This window comes from Lithobates pipiens, unplaced genomic scaffold, assembly GCF_037356315.1.
Source record: "Lithobates pipiens isolate NorthernLeopardFrog02 unplaced genomic scaffold, aLitPip1_a1.2 Scaffold_16, whole genome shotgun sequence".
Lineage (NCBI taxonomy): Eukaryota > Metazoa > Chordata > Amphibia > Anura > Ranidae > Lithobates > Lithobates pipiens.
Genome location: NW_027507748.1, coordinates 406745722 through 406760354, shown reverse-complemented (window position 1 = coordinate 406760354; position 14633 = coordinate 406745722). Strand labels below are relative to the sequence as shown.

At 43.2% G+C, this 14633-nt stretch overlaps 1 protein-coding gene across 5 annotated transcripts in view; it reads right to left on the bottom strand.

Annotated features, from left to right (window-relative positions):
• NF1 (neurofibromin 1) overlaps window positions 1-14633 on the bottom strand; it is a 436753-nt gene that overhangs the window by 364611 nt on the left and 57509 nt on the right. For all 5 annotated transcript variants that reach the window (XM_077482413.1, XM_077482415.1, XM_077482416.1 and 2 more), the window contains exons 5-7: window positions 14265-14371; window positions 9161-9228; window positions 6268-6343 (exon numbers count right to left, since the gene is read on the bottom strand). In XM_077482413.1, the coding sequence (XP_077338539.1) occupies window positions 6268-6343; window positions 9161-9228; window positions 14265-14371 (251 nt within the window). The remainder of the gene's footprint in view (window positions 1-6267; window positions 6344-9160; window positions 9229-14264; window positions 14372-14633) is intronic.

Genomic DNA, 14633 nt, shown 5'->3' with positions numbered 1-14633 from the left:
CATTGCTGGCTCCTGTGTCAGGTAAGCGACACATAGTGAGCTACTATGCATTATGCTTTACCTTTGCAGGGAGACAAAGAGGAAGTAAACCCATCAGGGTTGACTTCCTCTTTAAAGCTTGGAATGAGGAGGTGTTTCCTGTTGAAAGAGCAGCCATGATCCCTCAGGTGATGTCCCGAAAGACGTTTTGGGAAATAAAATCTAATATTTTGTAGAAACAACATGGTATGGGCAGATTTCTGCCAGTCACAAGATGTATCATGCCCCTCCAACCTGTGTCTTAGAACAGATGGCAAAGCCACCACCAATCAAGATGTATTATCCACCCCCTTTTGCATTTGGCTGGTTAGGGAGCATGGAGGAAGGGAGGGAGGGAGGGAGCAGTCAAAAATAGGATTTTAAAACCGCTTACCTGTAAAATCCTTTTCTATGAGGCACATCACAGGACACAGAGCCGTAGTAATTACTACATGGGTTATATCGGCGTATCAGGTGCTGGACACTGGCACGCCCCTTAAGGCGTGAACTTTCCCTATATAACCCCTCCCACTACTGGGAGTCCTCAGTTTTGTAGCCAAGAAATAGAGTATAAGAAGACGGGAGGGACCTCTGTGTCCCCCTGATGTACATCAAAGAAAAGTATTTTACAGGTAAGCCGTTTTAAAAATCCTATTTTCTTTTTACACCAGGGGACACAGAGCCTTAGTAATTGCTACATGGGATGTCCAATAGCAATGGCCACTGAAGGGGGGGGGGGGGGGTTTGACACCACAAAAAAAGAAAGGAGGCCAGAGAACTCAAACTGCAGCACACTACGCCAAAAGGCAGAATCCTCCTGACCCTTAACATTGATTTGATAAAATCTGGTAAATATATGAACTGAAGACCATGTCGCGGCCTTACAGATCTGAGCCACAAAGGCCTGATGATGCCCACGCCCAGGAGGTACTAATCACACTAGCTGAGTGTGCCTTAATATGAAAAGGAGGAATCTTCCTCTTTAAACATAAGCCTGGGTAATGACCTGACAAAACCACTTATAGTGGATCTAAACGCTGCCTGTCCTCTCCTTGGACCATCCGGCAGAATAAACAATATCTGCCTTACAAACCTGAGCGGTCGCCTTTAAATACACTCTGACTGCTCTTACTACATCTAGGGAATGTAGCACCCTCTCTTCCCTAGATCGAGGCTCTGGGAAGAATGAAGGAAGAATATCTTGGTTTATGTGAAAACCTGTCACTACCTTTGGCAGGAATTCAGGATGAGGGCATAAAACCACCTTATCCTTATGCATAATCAGATATGGTTACTTACAAGATAGAGCCGCTAGTTCAGATACTTTTCTAGCAGAAGAAATGGCAACCAGAAAGACCATCTTTCTAGTCAACAGAACCAAGGGAATTTCCCGTAAGGGAAAGGCTGCTTTTGCAAAGCCGACGGTCCAAATTCAAATCCCAAGGATTTAGAGGTGCCTTGATCAGAGGACTGATCCGTGTTAACCCCTGCACAAAGCTACGCACTAAAGAGTGAGAAGCTAAAGGCCACTGAAAGAACACAGACTAGGCCGAGATCAGGCCCTTGATGGTATTCAAGGCCAGATTCAGCTCTAATAACCATCTGCAGGAAATCAAGGAATCAAGGATTCTACCTATAAACATATTTCCTGCCAAACCCTGGAAGCGCACCAGGCAACATACGCCCTCCAGAATCTATAGTAAATGACCCTGGAAGCTGGCTTCCTGGCATTAATCAAGGTAGATATAACTGAAGGAGACAACCCACAATCCCTCAGAATGTGGGTCTCAATAGCCAGACCGTCAAATTTAGCGCCTGTAAGGCAGGATGGAATACCGGACCCTGCGCGAGAAGGTCCGGCCGTAATGGCAGAGTCCAGGGAGCTTCTACTGCCATCTTTATGATTTTGGCAAACCAAGGCCTTCTGGGCCACTAGAATCCCCTCCTGTTGTTCCTGCCTGATCCTGCGAAGAAGACGTGGAAGAAGCCGAACTGGAGGAAATGCATAGATCAGAGGAAATTGATCCCATGGGAAGACTAATGTGTCTGTTCTGCAAGCTAGCGGTTCCCTTGTCCTTCACACAAAGCTGTCGACCTTGTTGTTGAATCTGAAAGCGAACAGGTCCACATCCGGAGTAACCCATCTTTGACATATCACAAGGAAGATGTCGGGGTGCTGGGACCATTCTCCTGGAAATTGTTGGCGGCTCAAGTAGTCCGCCTGCCAATTCTCTATCCCAGGAATGAATATTGGCGAAAGGCAAGGAACAGTGTGTTCTGCCCAAGACGGAACATAATTCACCTCTCTCTGGGCTGCACGACTCCTCCTGCCCCCCTGGAGGTTGATGTAAGACACAGTCATGGCGTTGTCCGACTGAATCCAGACAGGACAGCCCTTCAGTCTGACCATCCAGGCTCTTAGAGCCAGACGGATTGTCCGAATTTCCAAAATATTGATAGGCAAGGTCCTTTCCAACCTGGACCACTTCACCTTGACAAAATCCTCTTCCAGGAGCGCTCCCCAGCCTAGAAGACTGGCATCCATAGTTACTACCTTCCAGGTGGGAGGTAGAAATGACTTTACTCTTTGAAGGTTACTGGATATCAACCATCAATTTAGGCTCTGACGTATGTCGGGAGCCAGCTGAATTAGAAAATCTAAGGCCTGAACCTTCTTGTTCCAGGCTGACAGGATTGCGCTTTGTAGCAATCTTGAATGAAGCTGTGCGTAAGGGATGGCCTTGAAGGAGGCCACCATTTTTCCCCCAACAGTCTCGTGTACAACCGAATGGAAGGCTTTTTTTTCTTTGTCCTGATGAGATGAATTAGTTCTACAATGGAACTGATTCTCTTTTAAGGTAGAAATACCTTTTCTCTGCCTGGTATCCATGATTAGTCCCAGGTACTGTACTCTCCTTGATGGCTTCAAAGAGGCTCTTTCTAGGTTGAGAACCCAGCCTAGAGATTCCAGGTAATTTACCGTTGTCACCAGACTGTGGTTTAGCCCTGAAAACGAATGATCTACCAAGAGTAGATCGTCCAAGTAGGCTAGGACTGTTATGCCCTGAGCCCTTAATCTGACTAAAGCAGGAGCCAGAATATTTGAGAACACCCGAGGAGCTGTGGCTAGACCGAATGGCAGAGCCACAAGGTGTAGAAGACAACACTTCATGTGTAACATACTCAGGGGCTGAAGCGTCTTGAGCGACTGCAATTAACAGCATGCCCTGACGGCTCAATCTGACCAGCCGCAACACTCAGAGGAGGAAGACATTCTTTTAGACAAGGTTTTAGTTTGTTGTGACCCCTTAGAAGAGTTCCTGGCCCCCTTGCCACTCATAGCTTACAGTACAAAGCATAGGCAATACCAGCAACAGAATGTAACACTTGCTAGGCTACAGTACAATAACTGCTATTAATCCTAGCTATACAGCACAATGTTGTCAAAAGGGGAATGCCCGTGTCACCAAACCGGACCAGCAACCACTCTGCTCTGTCCTCCACCGCCAGGCAGCAGCTTCTCTTACAGGGCTTTAAAATACTGCCTGCACGTGTGGCCGGCGTCTGATGAAGTTAGCCACGCCACCCCGCGTGCTCCCCTCTTTCAAAAAGAAGCTGCTTTCCCACGCGAGCATCCTGCATAATGGCGGGGGGGGGGGGGTAAATCCTCCGCTCCAGCGAGTGGCCACGGTCTGCCAAAAACACTTTTTCACAAAAACAAGGCAGCTGGCTGCCATCAAATCAGACAAAAACCGCCAATTTGGGGGCCCGGGAAGTGATCAGATCCCCCCCCTTTCTCTTACCTGAGGGTCTGAGCTGGCTTAGGAGGAGAGGAGAGTGGAGCTTCTGCCGTTTCCAGCGTCAGAATGGTGAGTGCTTATACAGCCCCCAGTCGTGACACAGACATGACAACATAATACATGGAAGGAGAGATTCCTGAGAAAATCTCCCCTACCTTATCCTCGCAGCAGGGTTTTATCAGAGATAAAAAAAAAAAAAAAAAATCTTCGCCCTTCACGATAGGCTCTAAAAGGAAAACTTCGGGAACACTCAGGCTGTCCCACAATCCTGGACCTGCGACAGCACCCTGCCAGTAAACTTATTTGCCTTACTACCAAAAAGTACTGGATCCCAGGGCCCAGCTCTCAAAAGCATTCGCAAGCAAAACTTTGTGTCTTCGGATCACGAGGCCTGGGTACCATTCATTTAGTCCATTACGGAGACATCAGAATGGACCCGGTCAGGATGGCTTGCTCTCATCAAGGATTACTGCCTGTGGAGCTCAGTACAACACATCCTTACTCGTGCCCAACACCTTAGGCACTGACGGAAAAAAAACTAAGGACTCCCATGTAAGTAAAGTGGGAAATTCTTCCAATAAAGTTGCTACACAGGTATCAACAGAAAGATTAAGATAGGATTTTTGCACTCCAAGAAAAAAATCTTTCTTGGAATCTAAACAAAAAACTGTAGGCAAGCCAAAGATGACCTACCCGCCCCCTCCATGTCCCAGTTTTGAAGCAAAGCAGTATATCAATTACAAAACACAGAGGGCTGGGACCGGTGTCCCTCAACGGACAATACAATGTGTCCTAACACACACATGAGGTGCATGCAACAGAACGAAAACCAATGTATATTTAAAGTGTCACAGCAATATCCGTGGACCTCCACATGGCAGGATCCTGAGGAAAATGGGACAAGCTCTTGCTGACCAGTTGTAGAATGGTCTTAGTGCGACTAGCTCACCTCCACTTGCAACCCCTTGTTGGGCATCCAGGACTGACAAACCACCTATGGGCATACCCATAAAAGTGTATTTAGGGACAGGGCTTTGCTACCAGCAGACCGCAACCCTGGACCTATATAGCACCCAACGGTTAACTTGATTCACATGTAAAAGTGAGCACCCATGCAGGTCCAGTACTTTACAGGTTAACCCCACATCTTCATCCAGGCACGGTCCACCAAGGCTCTGTCGAGGAGTTAACCAATCCAGGAAGCTGCTGAAGGAGAGCCACAATGGCTAAGGAGCAGCTAGGAATCCTGACAGAAGAATCTTGAGCTTAGGCTCACCTTGATATTGGAAACGCAGCAAATCCTGTACGTTTACCCTAAAGTAGTGAAATCACACTCCATTCATGCAACACACCCAAAACAGCTCGCAAAATGAAGTGAGATTGCCAGAATCTGAATGTTTGAACATACACGCCATTCGATTCAGGTGCGGCAAAATAAAAAAATAAAAAGGGGGGGGTGCACCAAATATTGGTGCTTGAATGGCTCAAATCGCACCACAGACATCACAAGTGATATGCACAAGAATACGGTGTGATTCCTGTACATCACATGCACAAGTGTAAACCTAGGATCAAGCAAAAAAGACAGCCACATGTAATAACTAAGCTTATCTGAAAGGAGAGAAAAGGCATCCTACACATAAGGAGACTAGCAAGAACTAAGGCTGGCAGTAGTTATATAGGGGATTTTACTACTTTTTTTTCCCCCTGTGCCCAAACACGTGAAGGGGGCAGCAGAAACTATTAAGACCAAAAGTAACTTTATTTCCAGTTTCCTGGACTCTGCTGGAAATGGATGATTTATGTGCAAAGAATAGTATGTGATCTTTCATTTTGATTGAGCGTGCACTCTAGATCTTTCCCATGTCAAAAGGAAAAAGGGGTGTTAGATCTTCCTCTGGATAGGTAAGTAATGGATAGGGTAGGTTGCAGTGGATATGGATCTAGACAATGAGGCTCGAAAGCTGTTGAGGATTTAATAAACATGTCCTAGGGTTCTAAAATTGTGATAAAATGCCTTATCTGCATGGCTTGTCAAAGCTTTAATGAGGGCTCTCACACAGCTTTTAATTTTTTTGTAAACCAACAAGCACTACTTTTTGGAGTCTGCTTAACAGAAACAAACATTTATCAGCATTAACATATTGTTCAAAATTATATTCCAAAATAGACATTACTCAAAGGTGAGATTAAAGGGGATATAAAAATATAATAGTGGCTGAGCGTCTTATATTTGAGTCTGAACAATGTTTATTTCTCATCCATTGAGTCAAGACATTTAGCATCAACTTTTACGGCACCTACAGGACTGTTGGACACTGGTAATAAAGTAAACTAACCTTTTATGAACTGGGTTTTTACAGAGGTCTAACTTTTTAACTGGAACAAAGTATGCACAGAGCTCTGCATCTTTATTTGCACTACACCAGTTGCCCAGTAGAAAACTTACCAGCCATATCAGTCTGAGGCCTCTGGTATAACTTTGTAAACTCATCGGGATAATTTTCAACCCAATTCCAAAATGCCTGCAAAAAAAAAATATATATATATATATAAAAAACAAAAACTATGTGCACAAACCCCTTGGAAAAAAGCAAAGCTTGGAAAGAAATTTAGTTCATTAGTTGTCATTGGTAAAAAAGAAAAACAAAAAAAAAACTGAAAGGATTAAAGTGAATGTAAAGGGTTGTTTTTAAAACAAACATGTTATACTTAACTGCTCTGTGCAAGGATGGCCCAATCCTCCTTTTCTGGGGTACCTCGACGGAGCTCCTGGCTCCTCCTCTTCGAGTGCCCCCAAGGAGAGTCGCTCCGAATCCTGCTGCTGCGTCTATAGACAGACAGCAGGACTCAGCATCGCATCACTGGATTCCATTGACAGCAGTGGGATCCAATAGCTCCTGCTTCTATCAATCTAGCCCCAGACAACAGCTGCTGGGCTCAGCTCATCGCTGGAACAATCATGTTCAGGTAAGAAAAAGGGGGGCAGCTACACAGAAGGTTTTTTACCTTAATGCATTAGGGTGAACAACCTTGAGACTTTACAACTGCCTTAATCCCCAGCATTGTCTACAGTCTCCCTGCAGCGGATCCTGCCACCTTGTTCTGCACTGTGTGTCTGTGTGGAGGTGGTCACCTGGTTAGAGACAGGGCTTTTGCGTCATTATATTTGGGTTTCCCGCAAAGAACAGTGAGACGTATAGTATTGACATCAAATCTCACTCCATATCTCATGAGACTAGCTAGCATTAAGAGGCAGAAGTGCCTTAGATCTCTCAGTGCAGAAATACAGCTACGAGTCAGCAAAATTGCGCTTCATAGGCACCCTCACATGCCAGAAAGAGTATAGCTATTTTCAGGACAAATTTAAGACAAAAAGGTATAGATTTTCTTGTGTGGAGCACGTGAGGTGGTTTGAGTGCTCGCCCCTTTCACGGTAGGTGTTAGCATTAATGACAGAGTGTCCAGCAATGCCCTAGCAACAAGACAGAGTGGTACGATACCACCTGAGAGTGTTTTATGGCCAGGCTTTAAAAGTACATAGTTGACAAGGGCATTATCCAACTTTAGTCAAAGCTGCAGTTATCTACAGGCACCTCAAAACCTGCATATGAAAGTAGCAATAGGGTCATGGGTTCAAATTCCAACCACTGCACTACCTGCATTGAGTTTGCATGTTCACCCTGTGCAAGTTTCCTCCGGGTTCTCCCATTTCCTTCCACATTTCAAAAACATGCTGGTAAGTTAACTTGCTTGTGTCTAAATTGGCCCTAGTATGTGTATGTATGAATGTGAGTTAAGGACCTTAGATTGGAAGCTCCTTGAGGGCAAGGACTGATGTGATTGTACAATATATGTGTAAAGCGCTACATAAAATTGCCAGCGCTATACAATTACCTATAATAATCAGGTGAACTAATTCTTTACACCATCCCCAGTTTCTCCTAGCAATATAACCAGTCCAAACACTGTCACTGAGAATCTAAAGAACTTAGTAACAGGTCAGCATTAAGCAGGCTTCCTGGATCACCTGCTTGCTCACTAAACAGTTTATGATTCCAATTCACCGACCAATGATTAAGCTGCAAGTGTCTTTTAGTCCAGCCTAATGCAATTTTTAAAGATTGGCTTAATTAAAGGGGTTGTAAAGGTAATTTTTTTATTTTCTACATAGGTTCCTTTAAGCTAGTGCATTGTTGGTTCACTTATCTTTTCCTTCGATTTCCCTTTTAAATGTTTTTTTTCTTTGTTTTCTTTGTCTAAATTTCTCACTTCCTGTTTCACCCCAGTAAGCTGTTCAGTAAGCTGTTCTGGCTGACTAACCACCAGCTCGGATGATGGTGAGAAGTTTACTGAGGAGAAACAGGAAGTGAGATATTCAGACAAAGCAAAAAAACATTTAGAAGGGAAATCAAAGGAAAAGGTAAGTGAACCAACAATGCACTAGCTTAAAGGAACCTATGTAGAAAATAAAAATTTTACCTTTACAACCCCTTTAATGTTTTCAGATGACTGTCAGCATACCTGTGTGAATGAAATGTATCAGAAAGCAAGGATAAAAATGGTCTATTTAAAATATGTGCAATGAAGCACAAGCAGTTGTTTACAAGCACAGTGGACACCTAAAACACTGTAGGGAACAATTCCGTAAAGCGTTTGGCCCATTATAATGTACTGCACCTAAGTACAGGACAGCACCGCAACAGGTTTTATTAGCAGTTTCAATATGTACCACAGATTCTGTAGTTCTTATTTGTGCCAATTTCATACTGTGTTGCTATGGCTGTCACAAATTCAAAAAGCATTACCACAAGTTGATAGATAACGAACTGCATCAAATTTAGCAAAAATCTTCCTCATCTTATGTAATCTACCGATTGCCCTGCTCCCTTTTTAATGGAGATGAACAGATATGGAAAATGTTTGAAGTTCATATCCAAACAGCAGCCTAGGGAAACTATAGCTGCCTCCACATACAGTAAAGAAGTGACAGTGTTATTTGCAGGGTTACCAGGGGAAAAAAAATAAAAAGAATGAAAAAAAAAATGGAATTAATGCAGCCAACAAACCACGGACTAGCAAGCTTCAATATATTAAACCTTTGGGTTTAGATGCACTTGAAGACATAGTGCCATATTATAGATAAGAAAAGCGGAGGTAAATAAGACCTCTTCCGTGTTGGGAGTAAATGGTGTCAGACAAAATTCCGCAACAGCTTCATATACATCTTACAGTTACATTTATCTATTGCAAGTGTCATCATTTGTTGCAAAGTCAGGAGACAGATTTCTAATGAGTGTTTAACACACTGAGTACCAGAATGTATTGTCAGTAATTTTTACCTTTTCAAGACTATTGATAACCGCCAACTGAGCCACTTTCTTTAGGGATTTAAATTTGAAAACCGTCTCTGAAAAACAAAACATATATGATCAACTGACTTTTTGGAACTAGAATACATTTGCAAATTGCTGTAGTTTTATATTAATTTGATTGCATTAGGGATAGTTTACACTTGCTTCAAAACATGGCTTCAGACACGCTTTGTTTAAGCTCTCTGAATGCCAGTCAAAGCACCTGCCACTAAATAAAATGGTTCTCTTACAGACCTGTTTATGCCTGCGTGGGGCTTCAAGTGAGCTTTGCCATATAGACTTCTATGGAGGATTTGAAGACACTTTGAAGTACCGCTGACGCTACATGGGGTATCATTTTTGAAGCGAAGCGGAAGCAAAGCAAAAGCAGGAGTAAACAGGACTGCAAGATAACAATTTTATTTATGACAGGAGCTGTGGCTGGCATTCAGAGAGCTTTAACAAAGGCCCATGCCGACTTTCGGGAGACTGCTCTGCTAGGATTTCCATCAGTTTAGCCCCCCTCCTCCTTCCTTCGCCGAGCCAGTCAAAGTGCAGCCGAAGGGCTTCACTACCGATGGCAGCGGCAGCAGCACTTGAGTTTATCCGAAAACTGGCTGGAGTGCAGACATGCTTGGATTGAATAAGTGTCCAGATATTAAAAAAGTCAGCAGGTGCAGTAGTTGTAGCTGCTGACTTTTTTTAAGCTTTTTGGGGGGGGGGGGGGGGGGGTGACCTATGATGTACTCCAAGAAATGCATTTTTAGGGGGGGGGGGGGACCCATTTTCTTAATTGTACATTACAGTGTTAACTCTTAGACCAGCCATTCTCAACCAGGGTACCAATGATCTTTATAGCTATCTATAGCTCTCCCGGAACACCAAAGTAAGGGACATTGTGCCCACTGCATAACCCCTAAGTAAGGTACATCAAAGTAAGGACATTGTTCCCACTGACCCCCAATGAATGGGTTTTACCAGGTGTTACCCGAGACTTTAAAATTTTAAGGTTTCCCCTGGGGTAAAAAGGTTGAGAAAGGCTGTCAGACCACTGGGACATCCCAAGTAATCCCATGAGGGACTAGCAAAAGCAAACATGAGCTAACTCAGCCCACCAAGAACAAACCCATTTACACAAATGAAAAAAAAAAAAAAAAAAAAAAGCAATATACTCAGAAGGCCAATACAGGGCCCACATGGAGAACTTTTCAACCAATACTGGCAACCACCAGACCGGATGCTGGAAAGACCACGAAGCACTGACACCTCAGGTGAAGTGGGCCTTCACAGAAAGTTAGAAACCCTACATTTCAAGTTACTCAGGTGTTATCAAAACCACTTAAACTGTGGATCAAGGGACAACAAGCCCCTTTTCAGGGGTCTTCAGGCAACAGAAACAAACAATGTGCCACATCAACAAATTGAGGCTGTGACTGCAAGATACTGCTACAGCTCTAGATACATCCAGGCTGTGAAGATTAGTCTCCTTAGGATGTTTTGCATCCAAATTCAAAGCAAAACGTGGTCCTGATTCAAATGAAACCTCAAGACCATCTTATACAGGAAGGAGTTCTGGAGGTCCAACAAAAAAAGCCTTGTACAAGGAATAGATTCTTTAAGAGGACAAAGCCACAAGCTCAGGCGCCTTCCTAATTAAGTGATCGCTGCAGAGTCTGCCAATCTGTATTATATATACACACACACACACACACGCACACACACGCGCACACACGCGCACACACACGCACACACGCGCACACACACGCGCACACACACGCGCACACACGCACACACACGCACACACACGCACACACACGCACACACACGCACACACACGCACTCATTCATACACTGATGAGTACAAAAGAGCACAATACCCACTCGACCCTTCTGGCCACGCAGGGCCATGAAACAAAAATCTACTAAACTAGACAAAACAGGTCCTATGTAAACAAGGTAAAAATCCTATAAACCCAACATGGCAACCATACAAATGTAGTCCCAGCTGGCTAGCACAATGTGGAATAATTTCTCCCACAAGAAGCACAAACTGACCCAGAACCCTGCTGCGGCTGCCTCCATTCGCTATGCGCACGCCCACCACCCAGAGAGTGAATGTCTGAGCAACCAACTCTCCGGGCGGCTCAGTGGACTGGCGGGGGGGGGGGGGGGGGGGGGGCCTTGGATGACACCATCCCGAGGGCCACGGAGGATCCTGGAGGCAGGGCTCTTCAGCCAGCGCCATGTTCACCCTGGGCCACTAAATCCTCCGGGTGGGGGTCTGTATAAATGGAGCGGGGGGTGGATTACCTGAAAGGGGGAGGGGTCTTCTGCAGCGATGGAAGGGGGGGTCTATACTTAGCGCAGGGGGGTCTGTAATGAGATGTGGAGGGGGAAGGGCGCGACGGGCAACACCATGTTTTACCACACCGGGCGCCACCAACCCTAGTGACGCCACTGGTTCTCCCCTCCTTGTGTGTGGGACACACAGAGGGTGTGTCCCGCTATGTCACAGAGATTGGGTCCAAAATGCCGGGGGCAAGTGCTGTAACAAAGTTCCGCCTCTTATACCTGCTCTTGTGATGGAACACTGATCCAACGCAGGAAATTGAAAGCGTGAGGTGCATCACAGGGATGTTACAGCGGCCGCCCATATGGGCAATTCAAATCCAAGATCCGTGACACAGCGGGAGATCGTGTTCCAGGCAATGGTAGGCTGCATTTGGTGGGCATTGCACTGACAAGGCTGCATGTGTCTACCCGTGTGTTCATTTTGGATTATGTGCGATTATCTGCCAGTATGTTAAATTGGAATTCTGTGTGCGTTTATCTGCCAGTGTGTTAATCTGACAGTGTGTTAATTTGGTATTGAGTGTGTGCCTGCAAGTGTGCTAGTTTGGCATTGTGCGGGTGTCATTGTGTTAATTTGTGAGAGTGTGAGTCATTGCAGCGGCATGCACACATACAATGATAGAAATAAAAATTATATATCTGCGCTAAGTGATAGATTAATTGACACAGTTTTCACATTGTTTAATTCAAGACCTGCCGCTAAGCATTACAACCCAGATACACGGCACAAAATAAAAAATGCAAAAAATAAAGTGCAGCGCTAGGTTTAAACACAAGATGATCCTGTGCATAAAAACATATGAAAGTAAATATTACACTGTATCATTGCAATAAATGCAATATGACCATAGACATTAAATAGCATAAATTCAAATAAAGTGCAACTATACAGTGCAGATATGATGAATTGTATTATACGCAACCAAAATATTTAGTTTTATTGCGACCCCATGCGATAAATGCAAGATGGAAACAAACAGTCATATAAATAAAAAAAAACTCAAACGTGTAAACATACAAATTGTAAAGTGCAACACTACGTTTGGGCACAAAGACTCTGTATAAGAACGTGTGTGAAGAAAATATAATAATAAATGTGACCATACTCTTAAGTAGCATAAATTCAAATAAAGTGCAACTATACAGTGCAAATGTGATGGATTGCGTTATATACAACAAAAATATTTAATTTAGTGCAGTCTCATGCGACAATGCAGAAGGAAACCAAAGTCGCATAAAAAACGCACAGAAGTGCAAAACGACATGGATCTGAAAAAAAAAAATCTTCATAGATAGCTGAAATTATGTCATATTTGATGAACGTTTCGTCAAATATGACATCATACCCCTGATGTCATATTTGATGAATGGATAGTCAGGACGCTACACGCGATTGGATTTTAAAGGGACCTGTATGTCCATTTATCCTTGCAAGGACTATTACCGCAATTTTTATATATTTTGCCTTTTCGTACTGCAACTGCTGTTTTTTAATAAAATGACTTGACTTAAAATGACTTGAGAAGACATTTTATACTATTGGAGCCTTTTTATTTTTTTTATATTATCCTGCTGTTCACATCATTGGGATTCGAGTGGATGCCCATGGATCTTTCTGGAGAGGAAAGCTGAAGTCTTCCATCAGAGAATCTTGGATTTCACCAAAAGCGCTGTTTAACTACCCCAAATAAGGGAGGTTGCAGGATTTCTGTTAAGCCTTTTATCTTAATGAGGTGACAGGAAACACGGTGATGAGCACTCAATACGTTATACGCTGCACTGCGAAGTCACATATTGAATTTCAGCGAACTATGAACAATCTTTTTTTTTTCATCCATATCGTTTTGCGCTCTTGTGCGACTTTGGTTTCCTTCTGCATTGTCGCATGGGACTGCACTAAATTAAATATTTTTGTTGTATATAACAATCCATCACATTTGCACTGTATACTTACACTTTATATGAATTTATGCTACTTAAGATTATGATCACATTACACATTTATTATTGTGCTATATTTTCTTCACATTTGTTATTCTCTTTTTGTTCCCAAACTTAGTGCTTAGTGTTGCACTTTACAAGTTGCATATTGTTTGCAATTTTTTATGTGTGTGTTTTCATCTTGTATTTGTCGCACGGGAGCACATTAAAACTAAATATTTTTATTGCGTATAATACAATTCATCAAAAATGCAATGTATAGTTGCACTTTATTTGAATTTATGCTAATGTTTATGGTCATATTGCACTTTAATACAGTGTTAAATTCACTTTCATCTATGTTTTAATGCACAGAATCATCTTGTGTTTTTAAACCTAGCACTGCACTTTATTTTTTGAATTTTTACACATAAGAATGATATTGCACACAAACAAAAACCATCACACACACACACACAGAAACCATGACACCCAAACAATAGAAATTACTTTGAGATAGGGGTACTTAGGAAGGTTTTTTAGACCTACGGGGTACTTCACCGTAAAAAGGTTGAAAAAAAACTGATCTAGAGCACCGAGGCTCAGTAGCACAGTTCAGTGGGTAGTTGATTTTGAGCATTTTAGGAGAAAAGACTCAGACAGGTCCATCATCTACAAACACTAGCAAAAAAAATAAAAAATGCCAGGAGTGGGAGGGGTATGCAGGGCTGAATCAAGCTTTGCCATTTGCCAGCGTTCAATCAGGAGGTGGAGAAATGACTGACATACCAAAAAAATTGCGCCATAGGAATTCACCAACCTTGTAGCAGCCTTTTCAGTTTTGCACAGTCCACATTAATGTACTGTATCAAGTCTATATCATGAACATCAGCATTGTCTTCTGAACAAACTGTCAGCTCTTGCAACCTAAAAACAAGAGAAAAAGCAAAATGAAAATCAAGTTTATCACTGAATTAGGATATTTAGGCTAAAGCTCCAATTTAAAGTAATTGTTAAAAAGGTAGTTTTTTTGTGTTACTTTAATGAAGTTGCATTAGGGTAGAAAACCTGTGTGCAGCTCCCCCTCCTGCAGCTCTATCTCTTGCTCTAAACTAGACATTGAGACAGCAGAGAGAGCCATTGGCACCTGCTGCTGTCAATCACAACCAGTGAGCAGAGAGTGGGTGGC